The 20,866-nt window shown below is 46.6% G+C and overlaps 1 protein-coding gene across 2 annotated transcripts in view; it reads right to left on the bottom strand.

Annotated features, from left to right (window-relative positions):
* The window catches only part of ASB9 (ankyrin repeat and SOCS box containing 9), a 26,996-nt gene extending 7,165 nt beyond the window's left edge, over window positions 1-19,831 (bottom strand). Inside the window, exons 1-4 of one of the 2 annotated variants that reach the window (XM_031034843.2) lie at window positions 19,330-19,831; window positions 10,760-10,839; window positions 2,971-3,078; window positions 507-657 (exon numbers count right to left, since the gene is read on the bottom strand). In XM_031034843.2, the coding sequence (XP_030890703.1) occupies window positions 507-657; window positions 2,971-3,078; window positions 10,760-10,839; window positions 19,330-19,420 (430 nt within the window). In that variant the 5' untranslated portion in view covers window positions 19,421-19,831. The remainder of the gene's footprint in view (window positions 1-506; window positions 658-2,970; window positions 3,079-10,759; window positions 10,840-19,329) is intronic. The other variant, XM_081809142.1, reaches the window with a different exon arrangement.
* Between the last annotated feature and the right edge of the window lie 1,035 nt (window positions 19,832-20,866).

The raw sequence follows: 20,866 nt of genomic DNA, 5'->3' as shown, positions 1-20,866 counted from the left end.
GTCAGGCCTGCTTCTCCCTCTCCCTCTCCCCCTCCCCCTGCTTGGTTGTTCCCTCTCTCGCTGTCTCTGTCAAACAAGTAAGTAAAATCTTTTTTAAAAATTATTTAAAAAAATAAATAATTTGATTTTTCTGGGGTCATGGGTTCAACAATGTATTCCACACATCTTGATGGATAGTCTACCATGTGCCAGACCCTGTTCCAGAACCACAGCTGTGAACAACATTCCAGATGCTCTGAAAAGGTTGTTCCCAAACTTTTTGTGCATCAGAATCACCTGGATGCTTGCTAAACAAAACACAGATGCCTGGGCCCCACCCCAGAGTTGCTGAGTCAATGGGTTTGGCGTGGGGGCCAAGAATCTGCAATCGCCTGCCAGGCCAGGCTGATGTTTCTGGTCCCAGGGCCCCACACTGAGAAAAGATCCCCTAAAGACACCCTTCCTCTCACAACAGTAAGATGTCTGTTGAAGGAGGGGTGGAAAACGTAAATTCTCAACAGATTTACCTCTCTTAGCTGCTTCATGGATGGGGGACGCCAGATCACTCGCCGGGTGGGGGCTGGCCCCATGTTGCAGAAGCAAATTCACACAGTCCTGGCTGCCGCTGATACACGCATTAAACAACGGGGTGTGCCAATCAGTAGTGACACCATTCACCTGGAAAGAAAAGCTCCAGGCTGAAAGCAGGCAGTGGGCTGTCCCGGGTTCAAATCTAGGCTCCACTACTTTAAGCTGCTATCTAACTTCTCTGAGCCTTCAGTTCCACAGCTATAAAATGAGGACAAAAATGCCAAATTCCACAAGGCTGTGAAAAACTCAATGAGGTAAAGCACTGAGAACATGTTACCGAATATTCTATCACTTCCCTGCCCCCAGGAACATGAACTTTGAAACTAGTCAGGATAATCCTATATAGCTTACAAACTAATATCCCTGCTTTAAACATTCCATTCTAGACCCGTCCCACCCCAATCCAGTATCCTTTCCAGCAGTGAGAGTAACCTTTTAGAGATGTTACTGTATTATTTTTAAAAAATTTAAAACAGGACTTTCACAGAAATAGAGGGTGAATATGTGCCGAAGATTTTCTCAAGGGAGAATTTATATCTTCAGTCAATTAAATGCTGAAATAAATCTGCTAATAGATACAAGACTGGTTAATGTCCTACAGGGCCATCAAACTAGAGTCTTTGGGGCCATCTTTTCTAACGTTGGAAATCCGACCAAAGCTTACAAGTTCACATCTGACTTCGCAGTGTTTGGGCTACAATCAAATAGGGAAGAGCAAAGCCAAACGCAAATTTTCTACATTATTAAGCAAAGATATTATGAAGACGATGAAATCATTCTCACAAGCCATTTCCAAGGAAGGGGAGGACTAGTGAGGCACAAAAGATGTCCAGGGTGCCAAGTTTAAGGGGACACTCCCTCCCAGGAGCACGCGAGTGCTCAACAACCCTCAGAGGGAGACGCTTCCTACAACTGGCACCTTAGGTGTCTCTCAGCCTCTCCACTGTCCTAGCCCTGTGTCCACGAGTGCAGTAAGTTTTCCTAACCCCAGTATAAACCCGATGATGCGCTCACCTACGGCTCTCTACTACTGCTCTCAGGACAAAGCCCATTTTCTTGGCAGGGACAACGAGGCTGTTTGTGTTCTGGCCCCTCCCACCCACTCTGCTCTGCGGCCATAAGGAGTGATTTGAAGTTTAAAAAAAAAAAAATTGTTCACTTCCACTTCCACGTCTTTGCATTTGCTCTTCCCAGTGGGTGGGAAGCCCATAACTCGCCCCAACCCACGACTCAGCGGGCGGATTCCAACAGGTCCTTCGCGTTTTGGCTTAGACATCATTCCCCCAGGAGGCCTCTTCAGATTTCCTCTCTCGCCCCATCAGAAAAGGCCAGCAACACTTCTGTGTGCTCCTAGCAACCACCTTAGTATTCACGCTTGTCATTTGGTGGCAGTTTGCAAAAACGACCACAGATTCTCTGCAGAGTATGCATATCGCTTTGCGACGCAGCGTTGCAATTCCTGCCATCACAAGATGGAGACTTCTTTTCCAATCCTTGAATCTGGGCTCACCCACGGGACTTGCTTTGCCCAATGTGACAAGAGCAAATGGGAGGCAAGCCGAGAGCTTGCCTTCTTTTGATGCTCTTGGCATCCCTGCTACCAGGGGAAGCAGGCCAGGCCACCTGGGAAAGGATGAGAGAGAGACCACACAGAGGTTTCCTGTCTCCCCAGCCACCCCAGCAGGGTCATCACGAAGCAGTCTGCCCCAGCCAACCTGTCAGCTAACCTGGAATGCCTAAGTTAGCCTAGCTGAGGTCAGCCAACCCAGGCCAGACCTGAAGAACTATCTGGCCAGCACAAGGAACTGTGAGATAAATAAATGGCTCTTGTCTTAGGTCATTAAGTTGCGGTGGCTTATTACATGGCCAAATATAACGGGTAGACACAGTGTTTGGTAATCGCCCACTGGGGCGGAGATGCTGTACATGCCACAAAGCTCTTTCCTCTCTCCGGGGCACACAGCTTCATTGTTATTTTCCCCCTCTTCTCAGCTATGGACTCTAAAGTTCAGAACCTAAATAACTTATCCAAGTTTCCGATATTACCAAATGGTAGACACGGTTTGGGACCATTATTCAGGTCTTATGGGGCCAAACGTTCTATATTTCCTATAATATTTCATTACCTTCCAGCCATGGGAACAAAGGCAGAAATCCAACAGCTATTTATTAGTAGTGACTGTTAAAGAAAATGATGCAGACTCAAACCATTACTCCCTAGCTAAAAATTCAGTACTTCATCTATCGCTAAGGCAAAGCAGCTTGATAGATGTAATACTTTTGAAAAACACCCCTCTTCCACCTTCAAGTCAGGCTGGTCAAAAAAGCCAGAAATTATTCAAAAGGGATGGAAATGGGCATTTGTCATGGTTTCTAAGACATTATTTGAGTCACACCTACCTGAGCTCCATGCTTTAATAAAATGTTTGCACAAGAGGGATGACCTCCGAGACAGGCCTCGTGGAGTGGGGACACACGATCTGCGGTGATGAGGTTCACAGGCCACCCCTGCAGGAGAGGAAGTGGGCAGAGTAAGGGGTGCAAAGCCACAGCTCCACAGGGTGGCGTTCCAGCCACACATCCAGCCCTATGACAATGCTCCCAGTCTGACAGTATGCTAAGGTGTTGCTAATGATGTCAAACAAACAAAAAAGGAACTTTTGTGCAGCTGGTGAAAGAATAATATGCCACAGCCACTCAGGAAAACAGTTGGACAGCCTCTTACTAGAGTTGACGAGATGCATCCCTGTGACCCAGCAATCTGACTCTTGGGGATACACATTCTAGACCGACTTTTATCTTGTTCTCCCTCTCTCTTGTCCTCTCACTTGCTGGCTTTTTGTCTCGATGAGGTCCACGACAAGGATCGGAGAGCAGTCTCCAGCCAACAGCCACCCAGGAGCTCAGGCCCTCAGTCCAACAACCCGGGAGGAACCGAACCTTGCCAATGGCCACGTAAGTGAGTTAGCACTCAGGTCCACCTCCAGTCGAGCCTTCAGATGTCTCCGTCTCTGACCCTCACCTTGACTGCAGACTCATACGAGTCCCTGACCCAGGTAAATTGTGTCTAGATTCCTGACCCACAGACACTGTGAGCTAAAACAGGTCTATTACATGAAGCTGCTGAGTTTGGGGGTAATTTGTTACACAGCACGAGATGACTAACGCAGGGCCAAAGCATGAGGTGAACCTCCACAGACAGACAGAGGCAGAAAGTCCTAAGGCTGAGGGGCGATTACATTCTCACTCTAGGTACTCGAGGTCCGAAGAGCCAAGAGAGTTGTCAGAAGGCCCTGGGGTTCATCAACCTCTGGGAAAATATGCTCTCCAGGAGATGGATTATGAGCCCAAACCAAGCAAAATATCAAAAGAACTCCAGGAGAGGCTCCACAGATGTCCTGATCATGGAATACATTATCCTTAACAGGAGGAAACTGGGTACAATAAAAGTTGTTTTTCTTGGGACACATTAGTTAAGAACATGGTTAGTTTAACTAATGACTTGGTAATACATTGTACCTTTTCTTCCCCTAATAGTTAAAATTTGCCTAAAATCATTCCACTGAATTGCCTCCCACATCATCATTCCTAACAAACATTCTTCCACTTGTGTGACATTTAAGAGTCAGTCAGCCTCCTGATCATCCTGTCCTGTCGGCTTTTATTCTCTGATGGGTGACCTCACAGACATACGCCTGAGTCAACAGGATCCTGAATCCAGAGCCTTTCTTTGGGTGGACCTGGGTAGGGGTTCTGGGAGACTCGAAATAACCTGTAAATTATTCTCGTAAATGAGAAATTCCAACATCCCTTACAGTAGTTTGCCCCCCCGGCCCTGCTGTTCACAGGGAGGGAAGGGACGACATCTTCCCCTCCTTTGTAACCTTGCATCCCCTCTGTACCCAGTGAGCACTGAATAAATGCTTACTGACCACCGACTCAAAATTGCATTGATCCCTTCACAAGTGCTGCGCGTGGACTTGAGCGTGGCATCTATTTTATTTTATTATTTAATTGGAGACATCTCCTCAAAGATTTGTTCTCAGATCCTTCTTTGCCCCCCCTCAATGCTCTATATTTGTCCAATCTCTTCCACTCACACTGCTAGAAAACACAAGAAATTCGTAACTCCCCGGGGCAACAGATCATGAGATGAAAGAAGACTTGCCCTTTAAAGGAATTACGTATTAGGTGTTCTGTTATTACCAATGTACTCCTCCGGTTACCAATGCCATTTCTTTTCTTTCTTTCTTTCTTTTTTTTTTTTAAGACCATTGCCATTTCTAAGCAATCATTTGGGTACTTCTACATAAACCCAGGTAAATGAAAATGCAAAAAAGAAATGAGTCACAATACAAAAAGTTTTCACCACACATTATGTAAGCACATGACAAAGAGGGTCCTTTACCTTCAGGTTCACTTTGCAAATGTAGGACTGCCCATATAGTCCCTCACTGAGCTACGGCCCTACTTTAAATGAATGGTGGCAACTGGTCGGAACTATCAACAAATCTGAATCCTAGAATATCATCAGGTGATTTTTAACCCATTACTTCACACAGAGTCCGGTCCCCAGTGGGTTCTCAGGTTTTTAAAACATGGATTAAATGGCTTATCTTTAACCCTTTCTGTAATCAACTGTCCCTCATCTCAGCCTATCATCAGATGCTCTTTTTGACGGGGCCTGGGGGTTGGGCACCCACAGTGACACAGTGCTCGGTACCTGGCAGCTTTCTGTTCCAGCCTCAAACCACATGTCCCCCGCCCACCCCCCTGCCTGAACCAACCTGAAGACTACAGGAAGGTTCGGCTTTTTCCTTTGTCCTGTACACACCTGACACATCATTCTCTACACGCAGGGCAGAAGGTCACGAGCAGCTGTCTCCCTCACGTTCATCAAACCCATAAGAGGACTTCTTACATTCCCCTCTCCCCACCCCTAAAATCTCTCTGCATGTCTCCAGGCTTCTGTTCTTCCATTGCTCCTTTCTTTGAGAAAGAAACATCTGAGCTCACCCCAACAGCCCGCGACCTCACCCGGTCCCTCTGCCACCTCATGACTTGCCTTCAGCCACCTTCTCACATGCATTCCCCAGCTCTCTCCTCCTCAGGCACACTTTCCTTTTGCCTTTTGAAGTCTTCCCATCTTCATTCCTGACCCTCTACCAAACTTCCATCGAAGGCTCTTCTCCCCTTTGCTTCCCTCCCCTTTATTCAAAAATAGTCTGTCCCCATTGTCTCTACTTCTAGCCCTTCTCTCATCTACCAGCACAATCCTGCTGAAACTGCTTTTAAAGATCACCAGAGACTTCCTACTTATTTAATCCAATATATATTGCCCTGTCCTCTGCCTCCTTCCACCTCTGGATTTGCTATGTATTCATCCCAACCTCGTGAAACGTCTCCTCTGGCTTCGAAAACCAAGTTCTCCCTGAAAAAAGCTCGATCTCTGACCTCCTACTGTCCTTTTCTGTCTCTCTCACTAACTGTGTCCTTTTCCTCCTCACACCTCCTAAATGCAGGCATTTCAAGGATTTGCCCTCAGATCCTTTCTTTTTTCTCTCAATACTCTCTACATATTGTATAGGGCTTTCAAAACTAAATCTCTGCCCCTGGTACATGTTTCTAATTTCCTGCTAAGACATAACCACCTAGAGACCCAACTAACAACATAAACTGAGCCTCTGCCAACAACCAAACTCTCCCTGAAAAGGGTTCCTTGTCTCGCCAGCCCGAATTCTCTGAATGGCCCCACTATCTTGTCTCATACCTAGGATGGAGACCTCAGAGCGGGGGTAAGCAGCGTGATTCCCAAGTTCAAATGCTGGCACCATCACCTAACAAGCAGTGTCACCTTGAGCCAGTTACTTATCTCCCTAAGCCTCAGTTTCCTCTTTTGTAAAATGGGGACAATTATACCTACCCTATAAGGTTGTTACGAGGACTAAGAAATGATGTATGCTTAGCACGCTGTAACTTGCAGGCAGTCATGATCTGAGATTTCTTCTTATTCTTTACCACTTAGCCTTCCATTAGCTGCCACATCTGAAAGATGTGATGTTTCAGAACACCGGGATCATTCCTCGTTTCCACTCGGTAGTGACTTAGCCCTTTGAGGATTGCAGGGGGCAGCATAAGGAGTTTTATTCAAGGAACTGAACAGCCAGTCTCCACCACTTGCTTGCAGCCAGACCTTATTGCTAAGGTTCTCGGTCTCGGCTGTGCCTTGGAATCACCTGGGGAGCTTTCAAACTCCTGATACCCAGGCTGCATCTCAGAGCATTTGCCATATAATCAAAGGAGGTTGAAGTCAGGTATCAGGATTTCTAAGAGCCCCACCTTATCTCAGACATCTCAAGGCGATTCTAATGTGCAGTCCAGATGGAGAACCACCAAATTAAGGTCCCATGGTACCATGATTGCTTTCTGCTGACCTAACAAACCACTACTGTTTTTTAAAATAAATTTTTATTGAAGTGCAATAAAGTCCATACAGCCTAAGTGTCAATCTCAGTGAATTATCATAAAGAAAATATACATGTTATCACTACACAGGTAAAAAGCTTGGTATCATCGGTCTTTTCACATTTACCCCTTCCGCTGGGTAGAGCTGGTAGTACCATCTCCTACGTGAAATCTGAATTACCCCAATTACTAATCAGCATAGTGGGATACATTTACTGAATATTTACGAAGTGCCAGTCCAAGTCTCTCGCTCATTTTTCTGTCGGGTTGCCTTTTTTTGTATTAATTTCAGACAAGGAATACAGGCCCTTCATTGGACGGATGGATGGATGTACATATATACATAGCAAATATTTTCTCATCTGTGGCTTGCCTCCTTGCTTTTTAAATATTGCCTTTTGATGAAGAAGTGCTTAATTTTAATGAAATCCAACTTATTGGTCTTTTTGTTTCTTTCCTCCTACTATTTCTTTCACGTCCAATTGCCTTTCTCTCTCTCCTACACTATCATAATGGTCTCTTTTATTAAAAAAAAAATCCTTGAACAACGAAACCGGAAGGGGAGACAAACCATAAGAGACTCTTAATCTCAGGAAACAAACTGAGGTTTGCTGGAGTGGAGGGGGGTGGGAGGGATGGGGTCGCTGGGTGATGGACACTGGGGAGGGTATGTGCTATGGTGAACACTGTGAATTGTGTAAGACTGATGAATCACAGACCTGTACCCCTGAAACAAATAATACATTATGCTAATTAAAAAAAAGAAAGAAAAAAAAATCCTTGAACATAGTGGTTCTACAGGAGCTTTTAAAAAACTACCAAAGCGGGGGGGGGCACCTGGGTGGCTCAGTCGGTTAAGCATCTGGCTCTTGATTTTGGCTCAGGTCATGGTCTCAGGGTCACAGAATCGAGCCCCAAGTCGGACTCAGCAGGGAATCTGCTTGAGATTCTCTCTTCCTTTCCCTTTCCCTCTGCCCCTGCCCCCCCCTCCTCTCTCTCCCTCTCTCTCTCTCAAATAAATAAATAAAATCTGACAAAAAAAACTACTAATGCATGAAGACTGCCCTAGTTTAAATCAGAATATATGGAGTGAGGCCGAGGCATTGTTGTTTTTTTTTAAAACATCCCAGATATTTTAATGTGAAGCCATGGTGAAGAACAGTTATGGATTCAGTTTCTCCCTTCTTGGGCCAAACGAGAATTTCTTTCTTCTTTTTTTTCTCTTTTCTCTTTGTTTTATAGACATTTGAATGTTGGTCTTATTTCCCTTCCTAAAATATGTTTGGTTTAGCAACTGTGTTTGTCATTATTCTTTGATTAGCCGAAGTCTTACTAGATCATAATCAGAAAATAAATACCATGTGTGATGACGATAACGGGAATAGGTAATTTACACGACGCCACCTCAGTTAATCCTCGCAGACCCACATAAGGTAACCTAATAGACTAAATTTTTGGTCTTAATTCTTTACTCTCCCATAGCAGTGTAATACATTCACACCCTTGCCATCACCTCACAGTTAATAAAATGTACTTCCTTCATCCTTGACTTCAGACTTGGTCCTCCGACTTGCTTTGGCCAACGGTCTGTTGGTAGATGTGACATGAACAGACCGGAAGTACTCTGCCCGGCTGGGCTTGCCCTGCTGGGCTTGCCCTGCTGTGCTCTAGCCTTTTGCCCTGAGGACGAAATTCCTCAGGTAGACGGCTCAAAGAGGGATGGGAGACATGCAGGAGAGCCGCCCCCAACCCACAGCTTGCAGCCAAGCCCAGCCTAGGCTGGCTGACCCAAGGACTCGTTGGCCAGAAATAAGTGTTTATTGTATTATGCCCCTCCATCCGGGGTGGTTTGTTGCCCAGCAAGATCTGACTGATACAGGTCGTTATTGGAATGCTCATTTTATGAAGGCAGAAACTGAGGTTCCAAGAAGATAGGTTGCTCAAAAAATGTGATAGAGCTTAGATAAAGATATGGTTCCATCTGATGCGCAGTAAACATATAAATACTGATTATAAATGAGTATTGGTCCAATTTAATAAGTGATATATAAAAGCTACAGTGATCATTTTTCATCCTACCAAAATAAGGTAAATGTTTCATTTTATCTGAGAAGCAGCTTAACTGCTTTTAGCTAGAGTTATGTGTTACTATCTAGATTTCTGTTTATAATAGGCTGCTGCTAGCATAAGCAGCTTAAGATAGTGGCTTAGGGTAGTCTGAAGTTCTTCTTTAGAAATTGTTATCTTACAGGAGGATTTCTTAGTCTAGATAGATCCATGAAATTGGAATTTTTTTTTTAATTTAAAACATTTATTTTCACTGGCAACTACCTAAAATGTCTGATGTCCTTCCATTAGGAATCCAGACAACAAACCACAGTGGTAATAGAAGTACATACGACTGTCACTGAGAGCAATCACAGACACTTTTATTGCATTACGATTGTTGTAGACATCTAAACTATCTCAAAATACCCACTCCACCTACTTAGAAAATATGGTAGTTACTGGAATCGCCACTAGATCTCATTTAATGCAGTTCATTTGTTCTTTCGCTAATTTGATAGGTCTTCTCAGTATTGGGTTTCATGCATTTAAAACATTAGGCCAAGAAGGGGTCCACGGACTTTGCCAGACTGCCAAAGGGTCCAGGGTACAGAAAGGGCCAAGAGCTCCCACCTGAAAAGATCTATAGTCTTTTCAGAAAACAGAACATTCTGAACAAAAACTTTTATTAGAATTTTGAATGATGATTTCAACTGTTTTTACAAGTATCTTTGCCTAAGTTCCCAATAATTTCAAACCAGCAAAACTCAAATTAACGTGTACTTGAAATTACACCTGTGGAGCGGAGAAACTGGTATCAAACTGGGCAGAGCCACTATCAGCTAGAGGTTCCGTAAGACTGAAAAGGTCTTTGAAATGGTAAGATTACATATTTAAAAAGACATTTTCAAGCATTTCTTTTATACCAGGGGTTTTCAACCCCCGAGCTACTGGCATTTGGGGCTGGATAGTTTCCTGAGGTAGAGGGCTGTCCTGCGCAACGGAGGATGTTTAGTGACATCCTCAGTCTCTATCCACTCAATGCCAGTAGCACTCCCCACCGACCCCCACTCCCAGCTGTGACAACCAAAAATGTCTGCAGACATTGTCAAATGTCCCCTAAGAGGCAAAATTGCCCCAGTTGAGAAAAACTGTTTCACGTGATAATTTTCAAGAACACAGTCTATGGAGTAAAGTGAAAGCAACTTTGAATGCACTAATCTGCCTGTTATTCACCCAATAGGTATAATAGTACCTATTATGTGCATAGAATTATACTAAATTCTAGTATTTACGCCAGCCTCCAGATAAAGAAATGATTAAAGGGGTCGGGATTCACCTCATTTTGCCAAAGAGGAAATTTCTATCTTAATAAATCAGACTGATTTTTTTCTCAGCGTGGTGAGCAATAGGATATTCTTTTTTTTTTTTTTTAAAGATTTTATTTATTTATTTGAGACAGAGAGAATGAGAGAGACAGAGAGCACACGAGAGGGGGGAGGGTCAGAGGGAGAAGCAGGCTCCCCGCCGAGCAGGGAGCCCGATGTGGGACTCGATCCCGGGACTCCAGGACCATGACCCGAGCCGAAGGCAGTCGCTTAACCAACTGAGCCACCCAGGCGCCCCGCAATAGGATATTCTTAATATGTCTTTTTTTTTTTTTCCAAAAGCCACATACCTGGCTGATGAGGTTCCTCAGAGAGAGCAGACGTCCATGGATGGCAGCTTCATGCACAGGAGACCAATCAGACACAACATCTGCATGGAAAGAGAGGAACAGGTTATATCCTGCTAACGCGCTATAGACCCGAGGCGCATCCTCGCCCATCAATAAGAGCCCAAGGGGTCTTCCTGGATGGAGACATTGGAGTCAATCAGCCAAGACTCCCATGAGCCCTTCAGCATTTCCCCCTTCTACTGATGCTCCCAGTACACATTTTATGTGAAATGTCGAGATAGCTAAAGAACGAACTCCAGCCAGTCTCCAAACTGAGGACAAAAGAGGTAGATTGGGATGACTGACCACTGGACTTCCATTTACATACTGGTTTCAAAGGCAAAGGGTCCATTTCGTTAAGTGAGAGCTTCACTAATTACCAGCATTAGCGTGTTAAGCTGTGGTGGCCAGTCGAGCTTCCTGCATGAAATCCGAACTTGGTATCTCGGCAAACAGCGCCATATACTAATAGTAGTAATCACATCATTACATACACCATTAGGTTTGAAATCAGATCTAAACAGAACCATATCTATTTATGGACTATCTTCTGTCCCAATATCAAGCACAAAGTAGAGTTCAGTCTAACCTTGTAACGGGGACATTATCTACCCCAAAAGGAAGCACGCCAGTGTGGTTGAGAGAGCTCTGAATTCAGACCCGCTTGGCTGCTTCTGAGCTGTGGGTCCCTGGACAGGCTCTGAGCCTCAGTTTCCTTCCCTGTCATGTGAGGACAGCAATAAACTTACCCACAGCTCAATACCTATTAGCTACTATCATTACCCTGCCCTACCATTAAGCAGAGTCTTGATTATACCCCACCATCACTGCTATTTCAAACAGCAAATGTATTCTACAACCATATAGGAAGAATACACATTCTTCGGAAGGAAGCCTGTAAACCCTATCCCAACATATTAAATGGTTTCCTCTCTCTAATTGAACGTGGAGGTAACCCGAATGAAGCAGAGACCTGATTTTCCTCTTCTCAAGCTGTGTCTGATTTCCAGAACAAACACAGGAAGTCAGAATGTGACAAGGCAGAATGGTCTGATAGCAGTCACGCCTCCTAAAGGAACCGGTGTGTCTCCTAAAACCTACGGAGACCTGGGCAACGAGGGCAGTTACTACCGCCTTACCAACCGAAAAAGCCAGAAAGGAGGAGGCTAGGACATTTTGTACTTAACACGCGTTGGCTGAGGTCTGCCTTGCTATCTGGAGCTATCAAGGCCCTGGATAATCTGTCCCAGGGAGCAAATTACTATCCTTCCAGATGGATTCATGAAGCATTTATAGGTAAGAGGAAGCTGAACAAGCCTACCGACATGCAGTCCATCCAATGCTTTCCTTCTGGGGTCACTACGAGTACCTTACGTGAAATGGCTTGTCCTACCTCCAAAACCTTGTGCTCAATAGAAACTTGATGGCCTCGCAGCATTCTCTGAGGTTCCTGATTCTCTCAGGAAAAAAATATTGCTGTTTCTAGGGCTTGGAGCCTACCCTCCAGACTACAGATACGGAAAGATCTGTCTCCAAGTTAGAATTAAAAGGACAACTAATTCTGCACTCTCAGAGCTAATGCAAAATACAATCCACACAAAATCTTGAGTGAGAAGGAAGAGCCAAAAATTAAGGTTTTGAAAATCCGTTTTAAAAGAAATTTGCAAATGGTACCTGAATGGATCACCATGTGCATGATGATTAATCCATTTCTCCTTCCAAGTGTTCAGCTGGTAAGAAACATACCTGGCACATTCCCCTTTCTTAAAGGGACCTCGGATAATTAGAGTTGACAGCCTAAACAGTCCGGGCAGGTAATTTGGTTCCTAAATTGTAACTCTGTTCAGATTTCATAAAAATGATGCAATTATATTATCAACTAGAGACAAAAATGGGCTTTACTTTCTATTCCTTCGTCTTGAAACCATTACTCCTTCCATTTACAGTAAATAAAGAATTGCGTACTCCTTTAAGAGGAATAAAAAAGGGGGCGCCTGGGTGGCTCAGTCGTTAAGCGTCTGCCTTCGGCTCAGGTCATGATCCCAGGGTCCTGGGATCGAGTCCCGCATCGGGCTCCCTGCTCGGCAGGAAGCCTGCTTCTCCCTCTCCCACTCCCCCTGCTTGTGTTCCTGCTCTCGCTCGCTCTCTCTCTGTCAAATAAATAAATAAAATCTAAAAAAAAAAAAAAAAAGAGGAATAAAAAAGGCAACCTGCAACGGTTTGGTGCCCCAACTTTAGAATTTACCAACTTTGGTATTTAGAAAATACCAACTTTGGTATTTACAAAGCAGACACAGTCTGTGTCATCAAGAAGCACAGGGTGTTGCCCTGGTGCACGTGGTGGGAGGCTGACCATCTACATCTGTCTGTCTGTCTGTCTGTCTAACAACTTGATTGACTTATAACCTACATCCCTTCACCCACCTCAAGTGTACAACTCACTGGTTCTCACAGAGTTGTGCAACCGTTACGACTACGGTGTCAATTTTCGGACACTTCCATCATCCCCAAAAGAAACGCCTTGTCCATTAGCAGTCACTCCCCAGTTTCACTGTCTCCGACACCAGGCGGCCACTGATCTACTGTCTGTCTTTATAGATCTGCCAAAGTGAACATTTCATGTAAGTGGAATCACACGGTACGCAGTCCTTTGCGACTGGCTTCTTCCACCTAGCGTCAGGTCTCAAGGTCCATCCACGTTATAGTACATATCAGTACTTCATCCCTTTCCATGGCCAAGTAACACCCACTGTATAGATAGACCGCATTTTATTTATTCGCTCATAGTTGATGGACACCTGGGTTGTTGTTACTTCTTGGCTGTTATTAATGCCGCTGCTATGAACACTCATGCGCAAATCTGTGCGTGGCTGTTTTCAGTTCTCTTGGCTTCATACCTAGGTGTGGAAGCGCTGTAGGACACGGGCACCCAGTGTTTAGCCTTTTGTGGATCTTCCAAACTCTTTTCCAAAAGGGTCGTACCACTTCATCTTCCCATCAGCAGTGTAGGAGGCTTCCCTTTCTAATTTAAAGTCATTTCAGACTAGCGTTCGGTAAGCCTATCATAATGCGTCTATCGCTCCTGCCCGGGAGAAAAACTTGGGTCCTGGCAAAGCCAAACTTCATCTCACATTTATACGAGGACGTCAGCCTCAGCAGGTCTCTGAACAACTGAGTGATTATGTAAAGACTTAAAATCGTGACAGTGGGTAGGGGGACATTTTTCTAGCATGGAGAGCATGGAGATATGTATCTATACGCCTACATGCACACACACGGTTTAGTAAACACCGTAATTTGCAACAGGGACTCTTTCGCTCTGGAACACACTGAAGAGATGGCGGAGACGGACGTCTTGTGTGGGTCCTGCCTGGGAAGATCAGGGAGAGGTTTCTCCAGGGTTTTCCGGAACCCACACCCAGGCAGGCACTGAGCTATGGATGGCAGCTTTGCCTGCCTTCCTGCTAACGCCAAAGAGAGCACGCAGGCCAGGAAAGGGGACCTATTCCCGCCAGAAGGCGCAAATGCTCCCAGGAGGAGACTGGATGAAGAGGGGACTCAAGGTCACCATCCCCTCTTCCACTGACCCCACCACCATCTTTGAAACTCAAGGGCCATTATCTGTACACGACACAGCCCGGAGTGTATGTTAAGGATTCTTCCCGAACCCTCGCTCAGCCAGGGTCTACTGGTTTTACTGCCAGAAAATCGACGCCCAAGTGGGGTCGCTGGCAATGCCACAGACACAGCAGCGGGGTTCGAGGTGAAAATGGGGCACGCCACGCTCCTAACGAGCCCACTCCACCAGTCCTCCAATTAGTGCCATTAAACCTACTTTTCACTCTCTTTTTTTTTTTTTTAAGATTTTATTTATTTGACAGAGGGAGAGACAGTGAGAGCAGGAACACAAGCAGGGGGAGTGGGGGAGGGAGAAGCAGGCTTCCTGCAGAGCGGGGAGCCCGATGCGGGGCTCGATCCCAGGACGCCGGGATCATGACCTGAGCCGAAGGCAGACGCTTAACGACTGAGCCACCCAGGCGCCCCTAGATTTGTTGTGTTTTTTTTTAAGATTTTATTTATTTATTTGACAGAGAGAGAGAGAGAGAGAGACAGCGAGAGAGGGAACACAAGCAGGGGGAGTGGGAGAGGGAGAAGCAGGCTTCCCGCCGAGCAGGGAGCCCGATGCGGGGCTCGATCCCAGAACCCTGGGATCATGACCTGAGCCGGAGGCAGACGCCCAACAACTGAGCCACCCAGGCGCCCCAAAACCTACCTTTCTCTTAAATCGAGTCTCTGTCAAACCCTGCAGCGCATTAGGAAGGCTGTCATTTAATTTTTATTGCAATTCTGGAATGATTTTTTTTTTAATTTTCCATTATTTCAGAAGGGATTTTAAAGGCGTTAATTGGTACATTCTGGGGAGAGCTACTAACGAAGCTCTGAGCTCTGAGGCAGTGGCATAAATCTGTCTCCCTCCTAGGAAACGTTCTGCAAGGTCAAGGGGCAGAAAGGGAGGTTGGGTGGCCGCAAGAGGGCGGGAGCGTCTGCCTTCGGCCTAGGGGACGCGGTAAGGGGAGGCTCAGGGGTGTGCACCAACACAGCAGAGGAGCTGGGGGCTGGAGTCACAATTATGATGGACCCTGGCTGGATTTCAGGACAAACGAAAAGAGGAGGAAGAGAAACAGAAACAGGAAACAGAAAGGCCCACTGAGGCAGCTCTTGGGCTAGTCAGACCTGTCCACTGTCATTCTTTCTCCAGCCCCATCGCCCAGCCTCTTCTTTCTTGGTCTCTGTCTGTCTGTCTCTCTCTCAGGCTGCCTTCTCCACAGGGACCTCACAGCAGCACCCATTCTGCCTGGTCAGGCAGGTTTCCCCAGAAAAGTCGAGGCACCCCGATATCTCAAAAGCCACCATGAGGGCATGGGCTTGCTTCCTTTCCGTGCCTGTCAGTGCCTGTCTGCTCCTTAAATGTGAGCCCACTCCCTACAGGGTGGGCTCGACTTTGTGAGGAAAGAAATTTCTCTACAAAAACCTGCAGGAGTAGTGACCTACTCAGTGGGTTATGGGTGGTGTTTCGTTTCTCCTTCAGCGTATTCTCCTAAGTTGCTACGAGTAGGTATGCATTGGTTTCCTGGAGCCGCCGTAACAAAGTCGGCTTGAAACGACAGAAATTCATTGTCACCTAGTTCTGAAGGCTAGAAGTCAGATAGGAAGGTGTTGTCAGGGCCATGCTCTCTCCAGAGGCTCTAAGGAAGAATCCTTCCTTCTTTGCCTCCTCTAGCTTCAGGTGGTGACCATCCATCTTCTCTGGGTTTTTTGGCTTGTTAGACGTGTCACCCCAATCTTGGCTTCTGCTGTCACAGGCCTTCTCCCTGTCTTTCTCCCCTCTTCTTCTTCTTTTTTTTTTTTTTAAAGATTTTATTTATTTATTTGAGAGAGAGAATGAGACAGAGCACATGAGAGGGGGGAGGGTCAGAGGGAGAAGCAGACTCCCCGCTGAGCAGGGAGCCCGATGCGGGACTCGATCCCGGGACTCCAGGATCATGACCTGAGCCGAAGGCAGTCGCTTAACCGACTGAGCCACCCAGGCGCCCCTCTCCCCTCTTCTTCTTATGAGGATGCCAGTCATTGAATTAGGGCCCACCCTACTCCAGAATGACCTCATCTTAACTAATTACATCTGCAACGACCCCATTTCCAAATAAGGTCACGTTCTGAGGGTTGGGGCTCCAACCTATCTTGTGGGGAGACAGAATTCAACTCATAACAAGGTATTTTCAGGGCAAAAAAAAAAAAAAAAAAAAAGACATTCCTTTGTCCGTTTGTTTGGTTTTTGCTCCCGGCAGAGGACCGAAGCATTAAACCAGTCTCTATGAAGAGCTGGGCTCTTCTGCATATCCTTTCCTCCCTGGTTTCAGAGAAGGAGGCCAAGAAAGACCTGCAAGCCAGAAAGGCGGCAGCCAAGTTCCCCCAGACGAACAGCACCTAGGCCCTAGTTAACCCCTGACCTGGTCCTGTCCTGGGGGACACGCTTCACCTGAGCTGAGTCTCTCGGCTGGGTCATTGGGAAACAGCGTTCTGGGTACTTGACGTTCCACACCTCACCAAGGCCAGGACTGCAGAAGCATAACCAAGAGCAATTCAGCTAGAACTGAGGTTGTGCCCAAGGGGCAGGGCTGGTGCCAAGCAGGGGGAGCCGGGCTCCACTCAGGAACGGAGCAGCAGAGAAGCCCGGGAGGGCTTCGTGGTGGCAGTGGCCGGGCTGGGGGGCGGAAGGTGAGGGGGACCTGGCCAGTCAGAGGCAGGGGACGAGGAAGGAGGAGAGCAGAGGTGTCCTGCCATCTGCCCTTGTGACTTCTGCTTCTTTGGAAACTTTTCTTCCTTTAGTTCCTGGGGAATGACAACATCCGAATCTCTTCCTGCCTCTGTAACTCACTGGTCCTGCGCGCTCACCTGCAGGCCTAGCCCCGAGGCTCCATCCCTGGCTCTCAGCTCTGGGCCATGGGACCAGCTCTCCTTTCCCAGAATTTCAGCACAGCCCCTGCAGACCACTCTGAGGTCTCGGCATCCTGACCTATCGCTTTCCCAGCGTCCGGGCCACATGGTCACGCTGTGCGCTTGATGTTCAAAGCAGAAGCCCTGTCCTCCCTTCCTCACTTTGCTCCCATGCCAGCTCCCATCCCCAGCTTCTCTCTTACCTCGTCCCCTTGGCTGACATTAATTTAGCCTTCAAAACTTTACAGTTTTGGCTGCCTCCCCTCCTTTAGTCCCAATATTTAATCAAGCAACGTACCCTGAACGCTCTCTCCTTTGAAATTGTCACCCGTTTCCCCTTTCTCTGTCATTTCCCAAATTCGAGCCAAATGTAAGCTCCATGCTTAGATAGTGAGTGCATGGTTCTCCAAGCCTGGTCCCCAAACAGCACCATCAGCATCACCTGGGAGCTTATTAGGAATGCAGACTCCCAGGCTTCACCCAGGCCTACTAGGGCATCAGGAGCCCTGGGGGTGGGGCCCAGCCATCTGCATGCGAGCAAACCGTCCAGGTGATGCCCGTGCATGAGACACCTGGAGAACCAGCGGATTAGTGCAGGAATTTCCCCTGATCCCACCATCCATCCTGACTGTAACCACCAAATTCATTTACTTAACAGTCTTCCTTACTGCCAGAGCTCCACTCCAGAACCATCGATGGCTCTCAATTCCCTGCCTCATGAAGGCTTAACTCCACCGAGCCTTTTGCAGCTCCATGATTGAGTTCCATCTCTCCAAACTGGTCCTCAGCAGACTCCCTAAGACTACCTGCATCGTACTTGAGACAGTGTGTCCGCTTTCTAAGCACCAGACCTTTGAGTATATGGGCACCTGCTCCCCTCCACCCACCAATCCTGCCCCAAATGGAGTTGGATTAGGACCTTTAGAAACCCTAATCAGTGAAAAGTGGCTGCCACCCCTCTCTGGAGTGGAAATAAAAATAAACATCATACTTAGGTATAAAATAATCATGTGGAAGTCATCCAGATTACTGATTCTTTCCCAAATGAACTTGGAAATATAATTTGCTGCTTTAAAAATATATTTATCAAATTCATTTTTTAAAAGCAATTTTTGGTGCCACTCTGCTTTCTACTGCTCCAAGTTTGTGCTCAAAAAACCTGATTAGTCCAGTTCTGCCTTTGCGGATCCAAATCCTACTTACCGTGGAGTGCTCTGTTCCTTTTACAAGTAAAATTGGATACACGGCAGTCTTATCCGCTCAGTCAGTGGGAGGGAAGGCATTTTGTTATTTTATTTCCTCTGGGTTTTTTCCCCCTTTCAGCAGCTGTATGATAGAGTAATAAATCCTACCCGACTGCTCAGTCGCTGCACATTGCCCCTCTGATAGACAAGTGTTATGGGCAGCCTTGCTAATAACATGAATCTGAAAGTCATCATTACTCCTCTAATGCTTAGACCCATTTTTCAGAATCCTTTCAGTCACCAGGCACCTGCTGAATGCTCACAAAAAATGACAGTTGCCCAGAGGCACGAGACTCTATAGTTAGCAAAGCCACCACCTGACAGGTGAGATTCATCCCCATAAGATGCTTCTCCAAAGTTTAAAAAAAAAAAAAAGTCTCCTTTTAAAGTGAATCAATCAGGACTCAATGTTTGGACATCATTTATGAACCCAGCCCCACCTACATGCCAAATACCTAAGACCTTTTCATAAATCTCTTGGCAGTAAAAATATCCTATTTATAAGTTTTATACCTCCGATGTAATATACATGATACATCTGGCCCACAAAGGATAATTCTTTGGAGCTGACGTTTCTACTGGTGAATAAACTGTGACAATTGACTTTGTACAGTCTCTGGGACTCTGTAGATAGAGGTGTACACCTTTCTGAACAACCGTGTAAAGGATAGATAGAGCTGCGGACACACCCCAGATAGAGCCCCTGCAATCACCCCGCCCTCTCCTCCCCTAAGCACGTTAGACAGCCTCCCCAGCACCCCAGCACTCGGGTTCCGCAGCCCATCGACTCACCCCCCATCCACGGGTTTGAAAGGAGCCTGGTGTCAGGAGGGTCCCCTGGCCTCAGGAACTTGCTGTTCCTGCCCCGTGGTTCACCGTCCATGGTGCCCTCCTGGGCCGGGCAAACTCCGTGCTCCACTTCAGTTGCTCAGGAGAGTCCAAATTCCATGCTCCCCCTGCTCCTGGGAATTCCAGTGCTGGGGCTGGCTGAGCCTCACCGTCCTGGTCAGACGGTAGAGAACAGCAGAGAACAGAACAGGCGGGGTAATCTGAGCACTACCTGTGGTCAGACAGACGCACGCGCCCAGACACACACACACACACACGCATGCACACACATGCTCCACCTAGCTGCCTGGAGGTTGGCCAAAGCTCACAACGGCCCCCCAGCCCCAAGTCTGCAAAGTTGCTGATGTCACGTCCTTTCCCAAACTGAGACCAATCAGTGAGGAAGCCTTGGTTTATCAGGAAGGAAAGCCAGTTTGTAACTTTTTGGAGAGCAAAGGGAACAAACAGGGTGGGGGTAAGGAAACCACTCCCTGCTGCAACGTTGTTTGCTCTGCTGGGATCCGCTTGTTCTTTGGGGGCTTCTCGTGGTTGAGAAAGCCCCAGAACCCAAGAGCTGAGAGAGCTGGTTTTGCTGCAGCCCTGCTGAATTGCTTGCACAGCAACATGCACAGCACGCCCAGGCCATCTGCACATGTGGTTTCAATTTTTCTGGGAGTTTCTTATGGGAAAATGTGTCTATATGTTACAAAAATGCCCCTTTGGACAGAACTTCTATTTTCTTCCCTCTGACCACAAGGATTTCCCTAAATCCTGTCCTGCTTCGTCCTTCCTCCCCACGCTGTGTTTTAACTTCTAAATAAATAATTAATGGTTGCTATTGGAAAATGGGTTGCTGCAGGGCCGTGGGGTGTGGGAGAAACTTGCTACTTTGTTAATTATAAAAAGTTTTACTCTGGAGAGGTTTCACAGGCTTGCCTTTCCGAAAACAGCGGGTCCTTGTTCAGGTGGACCCAGTTTCCCTGCATCCCTGGGTGCTGCTTCAGGCTGATGGCCGTCCCAAGGGCATCTTTCTTCCCAGGGAGGGAAGGCTCTGAGTTAGTCTCAGGCATAGTCTGTCTGTGAAATGAATGTGGAGGTTTTTTTGTTTTTTTTTTATTTTTTTTTAATGCCAAAGAGGGATCCCCGACTGAAACACGTGGCAGCCACATGAGGAGTGTCCTTCACATTTTAAAATGTATTTCTGTGCAGACATATGGACACACACTTATCCCTTTACATTTTTCCCATAAATGTAATTATATTACCATCTTGTCCCATGCCTCTCACACTTGTTTCATCTTGGAGATCTCTCCCTGTGCATATATAGCTGGCCCTTTCTTTCTTCACTACTGTGTAGCTTTCCATATTGGGCCCCAACTAGCTCACCATCCCCCTATGATGGAGGCAGACTGGGACCATTTCTTTCACTATCACAAAAATGCCGCAGTCCATATTTTTGTCTCAGTGGCTGTGCGTACAACTGCAAATATTTCTGGAGGAG

The sequence above is a fragment of the Leptonychotes weddellii genome, chromosome X (assembly GCF_054177405.1).
Source record: "Leptonychotes weddellii isolate Sample4059 chromosome X, ASM5417740v2, whole genome shotgun sequence".
NCBI classification, from domain to species: Eukaryota; Metazoa; Chordata; class Mammalia; order Carnivora; family Phocidae; genus Leptonychotes; species Leptonychotes weddellii.
This window is presented reverse-complemented; position numbering and strand designations above follow the sequence as displayed.